Source organism: Hesperophylax consimilis, chromosome 25, assembly GCF_061612785.1.
Source record: "Hesperophylax consimilis isolate HC1 chromosome 25, BYU_Hcon_1.0, whole genome shotgun sequence".
NCBI classification, from domain to species: domain Eukaryota; kingdom Metazoa; phylum Arthropoda; class Insecta; order Trichoptera; family Limnephilidae; genus Hesperophylax; species Hesperophylax consimilis.
This window is the reverse complement of record NC_142860.1, coordinates 28,234,323-28,255,209: the sequence shown is the minus strand read 5'-3', so window position 1 is coordinate 28,255,209 and position 20,887 is coordinate 28,234,323. Positions and strand designations below refer to the sequence as shown.

At 38.5% G+C, this 20,887-nt stretch overlaps 2 protein-coding genes across 2 annotated transcripts; one reads left to right on the top strand and one right to left on the bottom strand.

Annotated features, from left to right (window-relative positions):
* Window positions 1–1,763: 1,763 nt before the first annotated feature.
* Window positions 1,764–16,360, bottom strand: wfs1 (wolframin ER transmembrane glycoprotein wfs1). The gene is made up of 8 exons (XM_089646784.1): window positions 16,229–16,360; window positions 16,032–16,136; window positions 15,720–15,819; window positions 14,790–14,909; window positions 10,140–10,381; window positions 8,083–9,275; window positions 4,910–5,427; window positions 1,764–3,736 (listed from the first exon to the last, which is right to left on the bottom strand). The coding sequence occupies exons 1-8, from the start codon at window positions 16,272–16,274 to the stop codon at window positions 3,352–3,354; spliced, it is 2,709 nt and encodes a 902-aa protein (XP_089502910.1). The 5' UTR covers window positions 16,275–16,360; the 3' UTR covers window positions 1,764–3,351.
* A 1,180-nt stretch (window positions 16,361–17,540) lies between these two features.
* On the top strand, window positions 17,541–18,292 carry mRpL35 (mitochondrial ribosomal protein L35). The gene is made up of 2 exons (XM_089646638.1): window positions 17,541–17,610; window positions 17,692–18,292. The coding sequence occupies exons 1-2, from the start codon at window positions 17,589–17,591 to the stop codon at window positions 18,213–18,215; spliced, it is 546 nt and encodes a 181-aa protein (XP_089502764.1). The 5' UTR covers window positions 17,541–17,588; the 3' UTR covers window positions 18,216–18,292.
* Window positions 18,293–20,887: the final 2,595 nt, after the last annotated feature.

Here is a 20,887-nt window from a genome sequence, read left to right as displayed (position 1 = left end):
TAATTAATTAATTGTGAAATAACACAAATTAATCAAATAAAATTTATTTACGCACGCTGGGTTCGAACCCGCGACCTTCGGAATGGCAGTCCAATGTGTTACCACTGGACTATGCCGGCCGTCTTTGTTAAATAAACAGGATCACTGTCAGCCTTGGACAGTGAAGGCTTGGAAAACTCCGATATGTAAACTTGGAAACCTCTGTCACCCATATTCAACACGCTATAACTTTAAAACAAAGTAGGTAGTCAAAAATGGCATGCGGACAATAATTTTTGATTCATTCAAGCACAGGGTCAGCATAAAAACAACAATAATATTTGGCTAATTTATATAGCGCCGTTTTCGTGAGAAATAACCTCAAGGGCGCTGAAACAAGTCGCGACAGTTACTGGAAGAACACCTGGCAATGAAGTTATATGATGAGGTTGGCAATGAACCTGTTAAATTTTGTATTACGTTGTAAACACAGTTGACAAAAAGAACCATTGGAAAGTTATTTAAAATTTTTTAGCCACATATTATGTTTGTATTCATAATTTTAATATTGTAATTTGCATATTTGTCCATTTGTATAATCAAAATCCGATTCATTCATCTGCTTTCCAATACATTTAATTTTGGAAAACGTTTGAAATCAGCGAATCTATTTGAAATTGAATATCAAGCGGGAATATTTGATGACATGATATTATATTGTCTGGGCCCGAGGGGTTAACTTGAGAATATTTACTGGCATGAAACCATTGTAAGATTCCGATGGGCATTGCCAGACCATGTGAAAATAATACTAGATGACAGAACACCGAAAATCTTGACGTGAACAAGTGGATTGACTGCGTGGAACAGGACTAAACGTTGGAAAAATTTGAGGGCTGAAGGCAAATGGCGTTTTGAAAATCTGAATTAAATAAAGCACTAAGTGCCAATTTTTTAAAACTTTAGTTAAAGGTTTTTAACTGAACAAAAATACTAAGATATAAAAAAAAAGAATAAAATAAATATAAATACCAATACATTGCCACTTTTATTTACATAAAAAAGGGCCTTACAGAAACATAACTAATAATAAACCGTCATATTAAAGACATAGCTAACTTTGTTTCGAATTTATACAAGCCATTAAGTGCTACTACTCATTTCGCTCAAAAGATCTAAGTGCCTCATGAATAGTAACTAAAAACACTATGTGTAATAAAAGGTGAAAATAATAGTGATGGGATAGATGATTCGAAATTTGATAAAATATTTGCACGGCTACAAATAATTTTGAGGCACTTAGGTCTTTATCAAGGGCATTAGCAATGGCACATACACCATTTCTACAGACTTAGGGCTTTATTTAATTCAGGTATTCATTTGCGGAGGAGGTTAAGTTTCTATAAATTATACTACTATTATGAATTATACTAGTATTATAAATTATAAGGTTTACGTAACATAAGGATTGTATTGAGATAATATTAAAGTGTCTTAAAAAATACATTTTTAGTTTCACAAAAAAATCAATAATAGTAACATTAGTAGTACATACTAAAATATAAATAATTCTTATAGTAAAATCTAGTTCATATGAAATCTAATTATTACATAAAATAAATTTTCTTATTATCAAAAGTAAAATTTTGACAGAATCAGCCAGACATATCTTCAGCTTTAACAAAATCCAAAACTTCAAATGATATCTATATGTAAATTTATTTTAGAAATATCGAAGTTTGTTTTATTCAATATTAAATTTAATACAATTTGAGTTTGCTCTTTTAGGAATTAATCAGAAAAAGCAGAAAATTTTGTAACTAAATCTCAAATTTATGCTAAAATTTACCTTAAAAGTAATATAAAATAAATCCTTATTGTAGTGAGAAGATTAAGATAATTCAAATATGTAAACCAATTAATATTGAAAACCTAATTGTACAGTTGACTAAATTATATCAAAAATGGTGGCAAACTGGTGACAAGGTGAGTGGAAGATACTCTCAGTATCGCCCTGGTGTAAGACCACCATTCAGAATTGAAACGTTGCTTGAAATGGCTTTAGCCGTGTTTGGTGACCAGATCTGAATAGCCAGGTACTTCCCCACCTTCCTCTTCCCCATCTCCCTCCCCTCCCCAATACCCTCAGCCTCACAACATACCCCAATTGGGGATGCCATAGTCTCACTCGCTCCAGACGGGAGCAGTTGGGACTCTTGTGCGGTATTACTGTAAAAAAAAAAAAAAAAAAAAATACATAATCAGTATTGTTTATAAAGATTCCCAAATACGCCGTTGTAGCGTTGGTATAGCTATATGAGAAGGGCCGTATACTGCTCGGGTTAAATTCTTTACTCATATTTACTAATTTTTTTAGACAAGCACTGCTTTGTTCTAAACCTCAAAAACACTGTCATTTTAGCATTTGACATTTTGTGACTCACTTCACGTTTCTTCAGATAACATTACTAATGTCACTGACTCAGTCTGTTTTGAATTGCAATGAAATCTGGCCAATTCGATTAGGTAAATAGATATTTCGATTTAAAATATTCCTGATAGTGCTGCAAATGGGTATCACTGCTTTTTTACATTTTCATTGAGATCGTAATACCTTCCTATTCCTGGGACTCAGGCGGTTTAAAAAGCTGTCAACTACTAATACTGCCGTGTTATGGCCGGTATAAGCAGTTAACGATAAGAAGTAACGTTTTCTACTAACCCGTTCTTATCCTTATCTTACCCCCCCGTATTTTCTGTTATGAATAAGACGGAACATGTATATAATAATTTATAATAAAGAAATTACGTATGTTATTATTTATGAAAGAAAGGTTGTGTACCACTGGAATCATGAATTTAACAAACTAACAGTACTACATACTTACAATAATGCAATAAAAAATATTTTATAAGTAATAAAGGTACACCAGGAATAGATTATGAGATACTTATGTACAGATTTACAAAGTTATCTGAGCTGGCGGACAAAAAAAACCTAACCAACAATTTATATGTTTACGTATAAAGTAGGTAATCACAATTGTATTTTAATTGATAATAATACTGCCCTCATGAAGCTTAGGTAAAATAAATGTTACAATAGATCATCTACTACAATCCATACATCTGTCCTGATGAAAGATACTGCAAGGTTGTCTGAAAAGTTGGCTACAGGAGGGGGAAGCGCCACGCATAACACCCCAAAAACCAATGTCTCGGAAGGCATAGATAACTTTGCAAATCTATAGCAAGCTGTATTTATTGAAATACTTACATACTCTGTAATACAAATAAATCAGTGTAACTTTTGAAGTAGGACTCCTCTCGAACATTTAAATATAGAACTGATAAACCGTAATGAAAACCGCGCTACTTAAACGTAACAATCGGATTCAATACAAAGTTTAGAATATATTTAGCCGAGACGTACACATCATTAACAAGACTCTTGTAAAGCGTGGTGAACTGAGATTTTCCCGTTGGTATCGTAGACGGTAACTTGACGTCTTTGAGTTCGTAGTTCTGGCATCCAATGCAGCTGAGTTCGTAGACGTTTAAAGTTGGACGTGGTAGTCCGGTGCATTTGGAGGTGGCGAAGGTGCGGGAGTCGATGATGCCGCGGAATCTGATCTTGTCGTTGGCCTTTATCTTGCGGCTGAAGTTAGTGAAGTGATGTCCGGCTTTTAACGTTATTTCAGCACCCTTTTTGAGTAGAAGGCCAGATTCCATTCTGACGGTGATTTCATGCTCGTAACTGGAAAATAATACATTATTTTTGTAAAAAAAGTCAATTTAGTAGACATGGTTATAATGGGTTCCATGACAATTAAGCAAAGGCTTGGTATCACAGGGGCCTAGCTACAAAAAGTGGTGTTTTGAGTTAAGCATGGTTTCGGTAACGCCATACAGCCGTTTAAACGATACAGTTGGGCATATGAGCATTCTAATCTTTATTTGGTTTATCTCAAAACTATGTTTTTGTAGATTGGCCCCTGTGACTCTAGGACAGTGACAAATCAATACATATTTGAAAAGTGATACCAAGTCATTAAAGCCATGAAAAAAACAACTAGCATGTAAACCTAACCTATTTTTTTATCATTAATTTTCATGACTTTATACCACTTTTCGAAAGTGTGTTGAATTATCACTATCCTTAGTTGTCCAGTCATCATTATACAGAATGGCGTTTAGAATATTTTACTGATAAATAAAAGATAATAGCTAACATTTTTTGCTTTCAAAGATAATGATGTTGGTTAATGAAATCACAAGTCAAAAATTACCCATGAATGTATTTAGATTTTAGCAAGAGAGAGATATTATCATTGTTGTTCCTGAAAACAACACATATATTATATTTAAAGCTCACTATTGTTGGATCAAGAATTACCTAGAAAAATCAGTTTAAAGTATCACCGATCGCTGTGGGGAATGGTGCTAGTCTTCGTAGTTACACAAATACGTCAATTGAAGAATTTTATTGTGTGACCCGAAAGCTGTGATGCAGGAACTTTTATTATAAAATGCCTAAAAGTACAAGTCGAGCCATACACGTGTCATAGTAATCTGTGACCATGGTCCGCAGGTTATGCAGCTGTAAATCCAATAGGTTCAAACATTACACACAACGGCCTCTGTAGTATAATGGAACAGACCGCAAGAGTCAATATGTTAAGTTTGAAATGATAAAAAATCAACGCATAAAAAAATAATAATAAATTCGGTTTGGCTGAGGATTGTACCATCCTTTCCAGGAACCGGAGTCAACCGCACTACCGACCTTGCCAGATGCTAATCGGATAGGACCGACATTTATTTAGTATATTAACTGCTGTAATGTCATCTGATAGAATGCATTATCATCGACAACGAGTCTATCTGCTGATAAGAGGTTTCACGGCATTCAAAAAAATACATATCGTACCTATCAAAGTTATCCAGGTGACACTGCTTCCCTTCCTTCTGTACAATATTCTCCAAAAACCTGCAATCCTTCAGGGCATCTCCCGTCTCCTTATCACAATCCAACACGTACTTATCCCCATAATAACATCGCACCAATTCCCCCAAATAACTGGGCAATTTATCTGCAAAGTAACTCCAAGTGTTCTCCACACTCAGCAATCTAACGTCCACCACATATCCGTGCCAGTTGACTTTCACGCCATCCAGTAACGTGCACTTCATCTGCGTGGCGGCGATGTTGGTTTTTTCCCAGGAGGCGGCGTGGCAGAAGGTCTGGTACTCTTCCCAGAGGAGATGAAAGTTCTCAGAGTCAGTGTCATCCAGGAAGGAGCCCCGGCCGAACTTAGCGTAGCGATCCGACTCCTCCAGTTTCTCGTCGCTTATCATTTCGAGATCTTTCTGCGCAATGTTGTCGTAGTGGAACTTTTTTATTTGCGGGGAGAAGAGGAAGAGCAGGGTTACCATTGCGGCGAACAGCTAAAAAAATAATTAATGATTAATATTAATTGTCACATCAAAAAAATGTTATCAGTTACAACATTCAGATCTTCAATAATTTGAAGGCATTAAATAATCTTCACACTATAGGTGAAAATAAACTGAGACTCTAAGGACGGGTTGTTTCGGAGAATTTGAACAATTCTTCAAATTTCATAGTTAATTTTCAAGTTCTGTGAAAGTTCTTTTCAAGTTCTGTTATTATTTCAGTTCTGTCAAGTAACTGGCCTGTAATGCCATATTAATAGAACTTGAATATGACATTCACAGAACTCGCAAATTAACGATGATATTTGATGAATTGTTATTCTGTGAAACAACCCATCCTAAGAAATCATTGTTTAATAATTAATATCAGTTTCAGATTGACAATTAGCAATACGAAAACTAAATAAAAGCCAGAGCGGATGAAAGCTATACTCTTCGGTACTGCCACACACTTACTGAGTTCAACCACATTCACAACAGAGTGGATGAAAGCTATGCTCTTCTGTACTGCTACACACTGAGTTCAACCACATTCACAACAGAGTGGATGAAAGCTATACTCTTGTGCACTGCCACACACTTACTGACTTCAACCACATTCGCACCAGCATGGATGAAAGCTATGCTCTTCTGTACTGCCACACACTGAGTTCAACCACATTCACAACAGAGTGGATGAAAGCTATACTCTTGTGTACTGCCACACACTTACTGACTTCAACCACATTCGCACCAGCATGGATGAAAGCTATGCTCTTCTGTACTGCTACACACTGAGTTCAACCACATTCACAACAGAGTGGATGAAAGCTATACTCTTGTGTACTGCCACACATTTACTGACTTCAACCACATTCGCACCAGCATGGATGAAAGCTATGCTCTTCTGTACTGCCACACACTGAGTTCAACCACATTCACAACAGAGTGGATGAAAGCTATACTCTTGTGTACTGCCACACATTTACTGACTTCAACCACATTCGCACCAGCATGGATGAAAGCTATGCTCTTCTGTACTGCTACACACTGAGTTCAACCACATTCACAACAGAGTGGATGAAAGCTATACTCTTGTGTACTGCCACACATTTACTGACTTCAACCACATTCGCACCAGCATGGATGAAAGCTATGCTCTTCTGTACTGCTACACACTGAGTTCAACCACATTCACAACAGAGTGGATGAAAGCTATACTCTTGTGTACTGCCACACATTTACTGACTTCAACCACATTCGCACCAGCATGGATGAAAGCTATGCTCTTCTGTACTGCCACACACTGAGTTCAACCACATTCACAACAGAGTGGATGAAAGCTATACTCTTGTGTACTGCCACACATTTACTGACTTCAACCACATTCGCACCAGCATGGATGAAAGCTATGCTCTTCTGTACTGCCACACACTGAGTTCAACCACATTCACAACAGAGTGGATGAAAGCTATACTCTTGTGTACTGCCACACATTTACTGACTTCAACCACATTCGCACCAGCATGGATGAAAGCTATGCTCTTCTGTACTGCTACACACTGAGTTCAACCACATTCACAACAGAGTGGATGAAAGCTATACTCTTGTGTACTGCCACACATTTACTGACTTCAACCACATTCGCACCAGCATGGATGAAAGCTATGCTCTTCTGTACTGCTACACACTGAGTTCAACCACATTCACAACAGAGTGGATGAAAGCTATACTCTTGTGTACTGCCACACATTTACTGACTTCAACCACATTCGCACCAGCATGGATGAAAGCTATGCTCTTCTGTACTGCTACACACTGAGTTCAACCACATTCACAACAGAGTGGATGAAAGCTATACTCTTGTGTACTGCCACACATTTACTGACTTCAACCACATTCGCACCAGCATGGATGAAAGCTATGCTCTTCTGTACTGCTACACACTGAGTTCAACCACATTCACAACAGAGTGGATGAAAGCTATACTCTTGTGTACTGCCACACATTTACTGACTTCAACCACATTCGCACCAGCATGGATGAAAGCTATGCTCTTCTGTACTGCTACACACTGAGTTCAACCACATTCACAACAGAGTGGATGAAAGCTATACTCTTGTGTACTGCCACACATTTACTGACTTCAACCACATTCGCACCAGCATGGATGAAAGCTATGCTCTTCTGTACTGCTACACACTGAGTTCAACCACATTCACAACAGAGTGGATGAAAGCTATACTCTTGTGTACTGCCACACATTTACTGACTTCAACCACATTCGCACCAGCATGGATGAAAGCTATGCTCTTCTGTACTGCTACACACTGAGTTCAACCACATTCACAACAGAGTGGATGAAAGCTATACTCTTGTGTACTGCCACACACTTACTGACTTCACCTTACTGGGTTTTATTTCAGTCCATAAATTCTGGGATTAACGGGATTAATACGTGTTCCTCAATGCCCAGAATACCAATGGAGGAAAATAATTTTAATCAGTCAGTGGACATCTTCAATTATCACTAAACAAATACAAGAGATTGTTACCGAGGCAATTAATACATGTAAATGTAATACTGTATAATTTTAACTATTTGAAATTTTTTTTTTAAAGGTTGGGAATCGTTTAATACGTACGTACTTAAAAAAAATTACAAACCTGTAAAGGTGTGACATATTTCTTCATGGTATAATTCTTAGCCAGGAAGCACGTTATAATGAGAGTGACCAACACCCCACCGCCTAAACTGGCCACATAGATCACATCAGACAAGGTGATCAGCTTCACCACCGCAAACACGGGCAGGAAGATAGTTGTCACTCCCATTATCGGCAGGAACAAGAACATCCCCACCAGAGCCAACGTTCCACGCATCAGACCGTACATGGTCGCCCCTTGGGAGTTGATTATAAAGATCTGAAGCCAACTTAAAACCACACAATGAGGAATCGCGTACTTATAACTTCCGTGCCACCTCTCTCGTCGGGCCATAAATATCAAAATACCAGGAATCATCAGGTAGAAAAGAACTCGAGAGTTCAAACAGAATTCCACACCGTTCCCGACGATATGCGATGGGAAATTTTGTATCTGCAGATCTAAGAAACGCCAGCCTTGATTCACAACCGCGTCTTGTTCATAAGGGTATTTCGCCAGCACGTTGATACCGAACGAAAGAAACGACAGCCAGTCCGGAAAGCGACTGTAAGAATTGTTTGTCGAGAATGTTAATAATGTGAAGAACGTCAAACAGAACGCCATTACCGTGAATTCGGATAGCGGAATCCAATGTGCGGAAACGATCGGATAGAATGAAAGATGAACTAATAATGCAACGAAGAAATGAATAAATGGTTTTATGTGACTTTTAATAAACTGTTGTTCAGATTCATCAGCATCTAAGTTTCCTTCGCTGTATCGCAGGAATAGCCCCGACCACTTGCGAAAATCTATGAATTCACGCTTGGTGTGTAGCATTTTAAAGGTGTTGACGATCATCAGCACAAAGCTGACGTAGTAAAAGATGAGCGGGAAGAAGAGAACAATGTTGTCGGTCCCGCAAAGAGAGTGGACCAAGAATAAGATTAAGATCTGTATGTTTGAGAGGTGATAGGATAATCCGGAGAAGTATGAAAGTAGTTTGATGTAGATGATCTGTAGGAAGAGGATGGGGTGTAGGAAGGCTCTGTGCATGTACGGGATCTGGTCTAGCGCCCGGATGTTGGGCTCGGTGAGTGTGAGTTCTCTGCTGACTACGGGGAGTTGGCCGTGACAGTAGTTGACCGCCGCCGAGACCAGATTGTCTTCTGTGATATTGCGAACACTGGCGTCTTCCACTGATGGTTGATATTCTGAAACGAGTAATATTAATTGTCGTACAAATAACTACCAAACGTGATACGTTGTTTAACAACGAATTCCACACCAAAGACCTTGAGGTTTCCCTCAAGACCAATGATATCTTTTGGAATGCTATGTGGAGGGATTTTTGAGAAGATGAAGGAGTGAATCTGTCTTGAAGAAAAACGAGCTATTCTCATGAGACAAATATCAACCGTTTACAAATTTTGGCATTTCTCTCCGTTATGCAACAGTACAGAATGTCAGAAATCCAAGTGCTAAGCATAACAAGCCATTTTTAAAGATAGGGGATCAATACATTAGACAGATTTCCTATTTTTTAACAGAAACAAGGGTTTAGATAACGTCGTTGGCTTGCTATGAAAAATTATTTTGATGATGATTTAAAAATGATTTTAAATGTTAGATAAGATATTTAAACAAAATTTCCTGGAAAAAGGACGGGCGAGTATTGTAATTATGGAAAGGAATATAGGTATATCATATCATATAATCTGTGATTGTTTGTTAACCTTCGCAACAATGGTCTTTTTGATGCTAATCTAACTTTTTAGCAACACTTCACAATAGGCTCACTGCCAACCTTGGACTATGAAGGCTTGGAAAACTCCGATTTGTAAGCTTGGAAAGCTGTGTCACCCATATTCAACACGCTATAACTTCTAACTAGAGTAGGTAGTCAAAAACTGTACAAGGACAACAATGTTTGATTCATTCAATCACAGGTCCAGCATAAAAACAAGACATAGCGACAGCTGCCAGATTTTCACTGAGCATTGAAAGTTATATTGGCACACGCCAATTAGCAGGTGTGGAGTTTCTCGCAACTTATATAAATAATAATACCAGTTAACCTTGTCCTTGCAACTGGTCTCCCAGCGCCATGCCATTGGCACACTCCCCGGCGCACAGGTGGTTGGAGGGCTCCAGCGCACCCTCCCCTTGCTCATCTCCTTGCTGCCCTTCCTCCTGCTCTTCTCCCTCCCCCTCGCCTACCTCCTCGCTGACGTCGTCATCGCCGCGCCGCATCTTCCAGATCTCGCGCATTCGCTTCTCAAGCTGGGCTGACGTGATGAACTCTTCACCATTTGATAAGCTGGAAGAAATAAATTAACTTTTTTAGAGTGATTGTCTCAAAATAAAAATAGCAAATATAGTGCCCAGCTTCTGGCAAGAAAAGCATAAAAATTAAATTTAAAAATTTTTCAGGAGATATTTGAAAACTTTTTAAGCAGATTTTAACGTATTAATGATTGCTAATCGAAAAGTGCTAGCTCAATTCGGCTGACAAAAAAATGAAGAGCGTCATTAAAATTGTCAGTAACCACAGGTTACTATTGATTTTCTGCAGTTGGAAGTGAAATCATCCAACGATCATAATATTTATAGATACAATCCAAGCTATTTATGTTATACGTCATAAATGCCTTTTTATTGCAGTTTTCATAAAGCATTTGCATAAAACAATATTTATTATACAGACAATGCGAATAATTCAGCACATTTTAGTTGATATCTTATTTACGCGCATTTTTTGCATTACCAAAAATGCCACAACTGTGCAAACAAAAAGATATTTTTCTTTCATCTAATAATAAATATTAAAATTTAGAATGATACGTGCAACACTTGGTCAAACTCCACCTCCATTGCTACAGCCCAGTTGTGATAGTTCGAGATACGAGGCTTAGATGGCAATAGTCACCGCCATCTTTATTAATACAGGCCGTGTTGTAGAAAACCAACTGACAGTTAACTCTTTAATTTACTTCGAGGTAGCAAACAACCTTACGCAACGCAGGACAGTTTAGTACTAAAACTACGAAATTGAAAGCACTACAATTGACATACTTTTTGCTTGCAACTTTGAGATTTTCTACGGTGCGTCTGTACATATTGTAACATATTTCTTTCCCTTTCATTATTTTACAAGCAATAATTATTCGCCTGAAACACTCATCCACATTGAAAAATCTCCTGATAAAAGATACATGACGCCAACGGGACTCGAACCCGTGTCTCTTCGATTTCCGGTCGACAGCTCTGACCACTGAGCTATGGCGGCTATAACCGGAGACCGGAAATCGAAGGGACACGGGTTCGAGTCCCGTTGGCGTCATGTATCTTTTATCAGGAGATTTTTCAATGTGGATGAGTGTTTCAGGCGAATAATTATTGCTTGTAAAATAATTGTTACCCTTTGTGCTATGCATAAAAAACCTTGCCTTAAACATTAGTTTACCAAAAAAATAATAATTTCCCTTTCATGTTCAGAACAGTTAGGATTCTAGCAACAGAGAGAGAGTGAGAGCATAATAGAGAGGACATTAGCCCCTAGGCCGTCCTTCACTCGTTGCTTATTATAAGTTTTAACTCTAAATAAAGACCTAATAAAACCTCCTATCTGAACTGCCCAGGATATCATCTGGAAAGCCTTTTCAGGCCAAAAGGAGGTGTCTGCCTTTACAGCCGTGCTGACATCAGCTGCGCTCGTCTCGCAAATATCGAGAGCGCAAAACACGAAGTGTTATGGGTACGTGTGGATCTCACCGGTATGATGAGAATTTATGCGTGCCTATATCGCTCACCAAACCTTGCCGAATCAGACACTGTTGAGTTGTTTAAATACTTGAGTGACACTGTAGATATTCTCTTGCCCCGTTATCCATCGGCCGAGTTTGTAATCCTGGGGGACTTCAATGTTCATAATGAACAATGGCTGAAGTTCTCGGGCCCAACAAACTCTGCCGGTAGATCAGCGGAATCCTTTGCTCTTATCCATGGACTAAGCCAACTCGTAGAATCTCCGACCAGAATACCAGACATCCCATCACATCGAGCCAACCTACTCGATTTGTTTCTCACTAGTGAGCCACTCGGGTACAGAGTGGAGGTGACAGCGCCCTTAGGATCCTCTGACCACTGCCTGATTACCACCTCTGTCCCATCCTCCATGAACCGTCAACCCGACAAACATGTAAAGAGGAAGGTATGGCACTACATGGGACGGCATGCGGTCTTTCTTCGGCGCCTTTCCTTGGAGTACTGTATGCTTTAGCTCCGAGGACCCATCAATTTGTGCACGCGAGGTAGGAGAAGTAATCACATCAGCAATGGATTGCTACATTCCCTTCTCCGTCAAATCCTCTGGAGCAGGCACAAAACCTTGGTTTGACCATCGCTGTGCTGAAGCTGTCAGACTCAAAAATACGGCTTTTAATACACTCCGGAAGATTAGCTCCATGAATAACCTTTCGGAATACCGAAAACGGGCAAGGGATTGTAAGAGAGTTCTAAATAGAGCTAAGAGCGATCACGACCAGAGAATTGCGAAAAAGCTGGCCGACTGCCCCACTGGTAGCCGTGCTTTCTGGTCACTCTCTGGCTCGATCGGAAGAAATTTCTGCAGAACCACTTTCCCACCTCTGACCAAGCCTGATGGTCGGCTGGCTAACTCAGCCCGCGAGAAAGCTGAATTATTAGGCAAAATTTTCGCGGAAAACTCAACTCTTCAAGATAACGGAGAGACTCCCCCTTCCATTCCGCACTGCGGTTTTCAAATGGAGGAACCGAAGATCCGGAACAGAGAGGTTCTCCGAGTCTTGAACGAGCTGAAAGTCGACAAAGCCTGTGGGCCGGACGGAATACCTGCCTTGGTCCTCAAGAGGTGTTCTGCAGAAATGACTCCAGTGCTCGCGAAATTATTTAGGCTCTCTCTCAAAGGTGGAAAGGTGCCAGATCTTTGGAAAAAGGCAATCGTCCACCCAATCCCAAATAAGGGGGACCGCTCCGACCCTTCTAACTACCGCCCCATAGCTATCACTTCCATACTCTCGAAGGTATTAGAAAGGGTGGTTAACAACAAATTGCTCACATATCTCGAGAATAACAATATCCTAAGCGATCGGCAATATGGATTTCGTCGAAATCGATCGTGTGGCGATCTACTCGGATATGTAACGCATATTTGGGGGCGGTACATGGAACGTTTTGGTGAAACCCAAACCGTAGGGTTGGATATCTCCAAAGCCTTTGACAGAGTCTGGCACCGGGCGCTTATCGGGAAGTTACCATCGTATGGGATCCACCCAACCCTGCATAGTTGGATTGCGGACTTTCTGAGGGGAAGAACAATTCAAACCGTGGTTGACGGCTCTTCTTCCTCACCGCACCAAATCAATGCGGGGGTGCCACAAGGATCTGTGCTGTCTCCGACGCTATTTTTATTGCACATCAACGATCTCGTCGAATGTGCACCAATTCACTGCTACGCTGATGACAGCACCGTTCACGAGGGTTATCTTTTTGACAGGCCCCCTTCCACCTATGATGTCCGAACAGCTCGGGAAGTTTTGAAGCGAAAAATTGACCACCACCTAGAGATGGTTCGTGCCTGGGGTAAGGCCAACTTGGTCAGTTTCAACGTCTCAAAAACCCAAGCGTGTCTGATTTCGGCAAAGAGGGAGATCAATGACTGTCTGGTGCAATTTGATGGGAGCACTCTCCCCAATAAAGACTCCATTGAGATGCTTGGAGTTACTATATCAGACCAGCTCAAGTATCGGGGATCCATAGAAGCCCGAGTAAATCAGGCCTCCAAAAAGTTGGGCGTCTTGTACAGGGCTAGGAGATTCTTCAACAGTGACCAGCTGCTGACCCTGTACAAGTCTCAAGTCCGCCCAACTATTGAATTTGGGAGCCACCTTTGGGCTGGTGCCCCAAAATACTTGATAAACCTGCTTGAGTCTGTGCAAAGGAGAGCGATCCGTCTGATTGACAATCCGTTGTTAACAGACCGATTGCCTTCTCTAATGCATAGACGCAATGTAGGCATGCTGTGTCTGTTCTACAGGTATTTCGATGGAGCCTGCTCCAAGGAGCTAGCAGCATTGATCCCTGATGCACCGGTGCACGTGCGCGAAACTCGACGGACACGAACTGAACACTCGTTCACGGTTGACGTTGGCTTCATGAGAACGGGCCGTTTTTACGACTCGTTTTTGTGTAAGTCGGCTCGTATGTGGAACGAGCTACCGGCATCTGTTTTTCCTCCCTCCTATAATCCGAGACTCTTCAAGGCCCGCATTAACAAATCCCTTCCTACAGCCCCTACCTTACTCCGCCTCACAACGCCGCCCAACCGGGTGGTGACATAGTTCCCCTGTCTGTGCACTGCACAGGCAGGGACACTCTTGTGAGGTGTCACATAAAAAAAAAAAAAATAAAAAAAAAGACAGTGTTTTGCTGTGTAGAATGCAATATTTATTACAAGAAACATTCGCAATAATAAGCATTACAATCAAAATCGTGTGAGTATTGATTGAAGCATCGCAGTCGAAATTAAAGTATTAATTGAATCATTGCAATGAAATCGTATGATTGATTGATTCATTGTAATCTAGCTGGTACAAATGATAGAATCATTGGAATGAATCCATAGTTAGGACCAAGTACGATGGTGGCTCATATGAGTCAACCATGGGTAATAAACAAGTATGACATACCTGGCAAACAGGTCCCTGGCTGCCTTCCTTGCCACGGTCTCCTGCTGACTGGCGGCCAGGCAGGAGCGTGCACGAACCATGGCCGATGTCTGCGATCCCAGCACTGCACTTTGGACACACCTGCAAGCAATCAAAACAATTATATTATTGTATGTAATTAATACAAATATAACTTGCAGCTTCTTTCACTTGTCATATTCGGGAGGGGGACCCATCACATGGACGCAGTGCCTCCAGACGTCACTATCTAGCGCTACTTCAGTGACCTCCGTCCGATATCACCCGTGAAGATATCATTTGAGATTTTCACAGCCAAAAATATTTTTGTGATTATTTTTTAGGTTATAACGCCGTGTTGCACTCCTCTTTCTTTTGCCAACGTTTCGGATAGCGTTACAGTGTCCATCATCAAATGTGTAGATTGTGGTGAAGTGTGACTTTATGTATGTAGAAGTGATACTGTGCTGCAAGCGTTAATACTCTTAATGTGGTGTTCTGCATTTAGTTTTGAAGTAGCCATCAAATACCGATTACTGAGAACTATTAAGCTTAACCCCGTCATCCCTAGTAATATTAAGGGGGGTTTTGGGGATTTCAATTGCCTCCATAGTTAGTCATGCTCAATGCGTTTTGGGCCTTCTAAGCACTTTAGGAACAAACCAAGGAAATGTAACTAAACACAGTAAAAATAATACATTCTGGTTTAGAAAATTTCAACTGGGTACAGGCATGTGTTTCACTTGTGTTGTCAAAAAAGTTACTATACTTTTTAATTTTACAGATATTTTAAGAACGCAAACATTAGCAAGATTACAGAATTCCAAGTCAACTAGACTTAAGGAGAAATGTTTTGAACAACTTAGTAGAAGTGGTCAGGTACTTAGATAAATAAATTGTACAATATGCTTCAGAATAATATGACGCTGTTACCTTCCAAGCAGAGAACGAGCTTCCTTGTGTCCCTGTTCGGTTGCGCAAATCAGCCAGTCCATGGCCTGTTGGACATTGGATAGTCTGTCGGCTTCCAGCTCTAAAATAACAAAAATAAATTATCATTCTGCAAAATTTAAATAAAACAGATTTCTAAAATGCATTTAACGTTTGGTATTCACAAAAATATCAGCATTTCTATCCGGCCAATGATCGCCGGTTCGTCCTCCTAACGAAGCTCTAAGGTTTCTTTACATCGAAATTAATATTAAAAATTACAGGATTAGTTCTAAATGTTTACTATAATATTACCGCATCTTTCTTCCAGTAGTTGCTTCGCCAACTGAACCTGAGACTCGACGCACCCATCTTCAGCCAACTGATTCCTCAATCTCCTCAACGATCCCCTCGGCCCATCTGCAGGTAGATATAAACAAATTACCATTAAATACGCAAAAACAAACAAATATTTTATTATCAATAGTAAATAATATGGGTAAAATAATTACCGTGAAGATTCCACCGTTTTCTGCCCGAGGGCCGCGTCGGAATCATGATTTAAATCGGTTTTGAAAAATCAAAGGAGAAGTTTTACCGCGTCTGACATTGACATAAGTTTCGAGACGTCAAGTCAAATCAATAGACAAATGTGCTAATAAAAATATTATTGCAAAAAATAACAACACTTTGCCAAATTTTGCATTTGAGTAGGAACTAAAAAATGAAACATAATATTCAATTACTCGTAAAATTATTATAAGCTTGAGCAGTAAGTTTAAATCAATCCATTCACTTCAAAGGTTAACTCTGTAATAACGCGTTTTCTACCGTTTACTTGCTGTTCAACACCGTGACACCGGATGTAAAATAGAATAATTATTAGTCCTGTTAGTGAAAGAAATGCCAAACATAAATACCCGTAATATTTCAATAACAGTGCATCATTGTCAGAGAGATATTTATAGAAACTCCATTAGTTGCGATGGTGATGTGAGATAGGGGAACAGAAATAGCCTAAAAATAATGTTCTACTTGTTTGTATTAGAAACCTACGATACTCACTGCTGTATTACTTACTAAATGAAATGGATATGTTTTCATGAAGCAGAAAAATAAATAACATTTACGAAGTTTTTATTATTCTAATTTTTGTATCAATTCACGTAAATAATAATTTAAAAAAAATGAATATCAATCCTAAAAATAACTACTAAAAATGCTAACATTAAAGATACAAAAAATGGTAAATAAAATGCAATTTATAAATGATTAAAAATTCCGACAGTTTTGTCAATCTGTGTAATGTTTTGTAAGCTTGCTCACAAAATACAGCAACTGGTATATGACTGGTCAAAAAATCTTTCCTTGATTACTATTAATTGTAACCATCATTGGGTAAAATTTTAAAATCGCTGGTTACGCCACGAAAAAGTCATACAACAATAAAAAAAAACATAATCAAAACAGTCAAAACACATCAAATTTTGAAACAAGATACCATAAATGGAACTTTGAGCATATTTCACCATATCATATATAAATAGTGAGTTGTATAGTGCTTGATGAATCGAAGTAATATTTAAAAAAAATATTTATTTCAAGGATGTCCAGCTACTCTGGAAGATTACCCATCATTATATTCTATAATTACTATAAAGGTCAATACCACTGTAATGATTATATTTCTCTCATTTCATGTTATCATAATTTTTTATTTATTTCGCAGAATGTAAGTTTTGTAGCCCCGCAATCCTCTTAAGGTGTATATATTTTTATAGTGGCAACATTGACATCCATTAACTCCATAGAAAGCATATTCAACATATCGAGTTTCGTCTATGCATTTTCAGCTGTCACAATTTTTTAAAGATGTTGAGGTTAATGTGCAATGGTAATAATACATCGATAATAATTGTGTTTTCTTTGCGAAATTTATTAATATTTACATAATACAGTATATTTATTCTTCCAGCAATACGATCTCGCTCAATAGCGGCTGTAACAACAAGTCTGAAGAACAATGTACCGCGGGTCCTTGCGAACGTCCAAACCACAAACTTCAGCACATTAATACAGAGAACGCTAATCAACCAACATAGTATCTGCAGCAATATTTACAAAAGCGTTCTATTGAATCCCAAGATCAATGATTTGCAGGCATCGGTCGCGCCGTCTAGGAGTTTGACTAAATTCAGCCGGAACAGTGGTAAAAGGAGGACTGTTAAGGCTGTGATCAAACGTTTTTTCCGCTTGAACTGGGGCGGATGGATTAGGACCAAAGCCGGTCGCCACCGCATGCTGTGGAAGAAGTCTCCTCGCCGGCGGATGCGGCTGAGGCAGCACGTCTTTTGCACGGCCGCCCAGAGCAGATTGCTGGACTCCATGGTCACCAAGTACTGGAGGAAGCCCAAGTACTACGTTGACGACCCATATGAACCTTACCACACGAGGGAAGAGTTCCATACAACAAGAAGGAAGCCCCTGTTCCAGGAATAAATATTAAGGATTAAGCAATATTGTTCATATTATGTCGCATTTGTAATTACGGTTAATGATTATAGCATTTAGAATGATGTTTTTGTTTTATTTTTTCTACAGTTTCACATTCCTCGGGAATACGGATAGTGTAAAGGTTTGGAAATAGTCATTTATTATTTTTATTATTAGTCGATGAGCTGGCACTGCTGGCAGCATTTTGCTGATGCACTCATATCTAATTACACCGTAAGTTTAATAGTAATTGAGCTAATTTAAATTTAAAAATGAGTCAATCCTTTGCCAATCGAGTTTTAAATTGAATTATATTGGTAGCTTCAATGACATTTTGTGGAGGTTTGTTCCACGCTTCCGCTAATCCAATAGTCTACTATTTGCAAGGAAGTGTTTCCCAGGTTTGGATGCAAAAGGTTATTTAGAGATTAACGTTTGTGTTGGTGGTGAAGATTTCCTGAATGCCAGGGCAACTAATGTCCAGATAAAATATTGGAAGTCTCAATTAAGTCGCCCCTTTCTGTTCTTTCTTTATAAGTATTTTTAGATCCTTGAGTCAATCTTCATATTGCTTGTATTTCAAAGTACTTATTATTATTTTATTGTGAATACTGCACTAGAGTCGTAACTGCTCTAGGAAAGGGAATGATAATGGGTAAGACGAAGATTAGGAAGTACCAAGCTTTTCAGATTCAGTCACCAAACAGGGCTAAAGCCGTTTCAAGCAAACGTTTCAAATTATGGTTGTCTTTCACCAGACCCTAGTAAAGGGCATTCTCATGGCTGACGGAAAACGAGGGTGCGCTGTATTATGGGGACTTGAAACACTGCTCTGAGGATGAGAGAAAGAAATCCCAATATAAAGAAGCATAAAAACCATTATTTAAAGCCTGATCTATATCTTCGAACTATTTCTCGAAAATAAGACCTGAAGTAAGGTCAATTTTATCTTACTTCGGATGAAACCGAACAAAAAATTTCAAATAAATGGGTACCTATCGAAATTCTTTATTGGACAGATGATCAATTTCTGGCCTGTCTGGAGGTCTAGGAGACGAAAAGTCTTAGGTAAATTAACGAAATCAGTTTTTTTAAAATCGATAATGTTCACAGTTCTAGGGTTTTTCTGTTCCGTGTACACACTGTACAGTCTGTACACTGTAGGTACCCAGCCATGAATACATCACCTCCCATTCACCAGTCATCTCAACAAGATCACAAGGAATGTGATCGATTAAACAGGCTAAAAGTATTTCATTACATATAGACTCAATGAAGAATTTGTAATCAGTATTAAATCTGCTAAACATGGGAATGTATATTATACCTATCATATCATAATTATTGAAATTATTCATTGAATCAATGTTAGAATTTGCGGATCTGTTTCATATTTGAACTTCTGTAATCTATTTACATAAAATTAAAGGTTCAGAATACTAACTTGGGTTGTGAGAGAAAATAAAAATATTTATTTAGAATTATCGGCACAAACGCCATTTACATACATGACTTAAAGTGATTTGTTTTTGAGGTATTATGTCGTGTTTTGCTACCTCCTTCTTTAGCCAACGTTTCGGACAGTTTTAGTACAGCACGGCATAATACCCCAAAAACAAATTACTATAATACTTTTGACGTGAAAATCTCAAATCATACCCTACACACATAACAGTTATTGACGTATACCTACATACAATATAACAAATCATACCCTACACACATAACAGTTATTGACGTATACCTACATACAATATAACAAATCATACCCTACACACATAACAGTTATTGACGTATACCTACATACAATATAACAAATCATACCCTACACACATAACAGTTATTGACGTATACCTACATACAATATAACATATGAAGAAAGAAAAGATTTTTTTAAATAGTTTATATGTAAACAAAACTAAAGAATATACATTAGAACAAAGGCAATGAAAAGTTACCTCATTGAAATATGTACTGCTAAAATGTTTAATTAGTACAGCTTTATACTTCAATACAGGCATAAAAACATCGCCAATAAACTTGTTACTTGTAATCCATTTATAACCTAATGGGTACCCGTCGTTGCTGGGGGTTAACCTTAGGAGATAGACACTTGCTACGACGGACTTTTCTGTGGGCCTTTTTAAGATATACAATTCCGTAGTACATTGTTTTGATGTATCTCATAATGTTTAGCCAGCGTTAGCAAATGTAAGCGCCCGAATTTTTTTTTTAAACTTGATTAAAAAACATAGACTTTTCTCTACTTTCTACAAATATAATATGCATGTATTATATACATTAGCCTTGCGGAAGAAATTCTCCAAGTGATAGTGAAAACCCTATCAAAATCTGTTGCGCAGTTTAGAAGAACAAAGCTCACAAACAGACAGACACGGATATCGGCTTTATTTTATACTGTTCAGAGATTGTAGCCTGAAACCGTCGTTTAATTGTCACAATAATGCATTCTAGGGAACATTAAATTAATGGTAAGAAAGTGATTCAACATTAATAAATCAAAAGTAAGTAAGTTAGATTATGCAAAATTAAACCCCTCGGGTCTAGACAAAATAATATCAATTGTCTATTTGAAATTGAACATTGAAATCAATTTAAAATAGATTTGTTGTTTTCTAAAGTAGGCAAAAATTGTACTTACTTTACAAAACGTTACC

Coding starts and splice junctions, on each gene's coding strand:
- wfs1 (XM_089646784.1), bottom strand. CDS start 16,274: ATGATTCCGACGCGGCCCTCGGGCAGAAAACGGTGGAATCTTCACG. Junction 15,820..16,031: donor ACTACTGGAAGAAAGATGCG/GTAATATTATAG, acceptor TTGTTATTTTAG/AGCTGGAAGCCGACAGACTA. Junction 10,382..14,789: donor GCCAGGGACCTGTTTGCCAG/GTATGTCATACT, acceptor TATTTCTTCCAG/CTTATCAAATGGTGAAGAGT.
- mRpL35 (XM_089646638.1), top strand. CDS start 17,589: ATGTTGAGGTTAATGTGCAATG. Junction 17,611..17,691: donor GTTGAGGTTAATGTGCAATG/GTAATAATACAT, acceptor TTATTCTTCCAG/CAATACGATCTCGCTCAATA.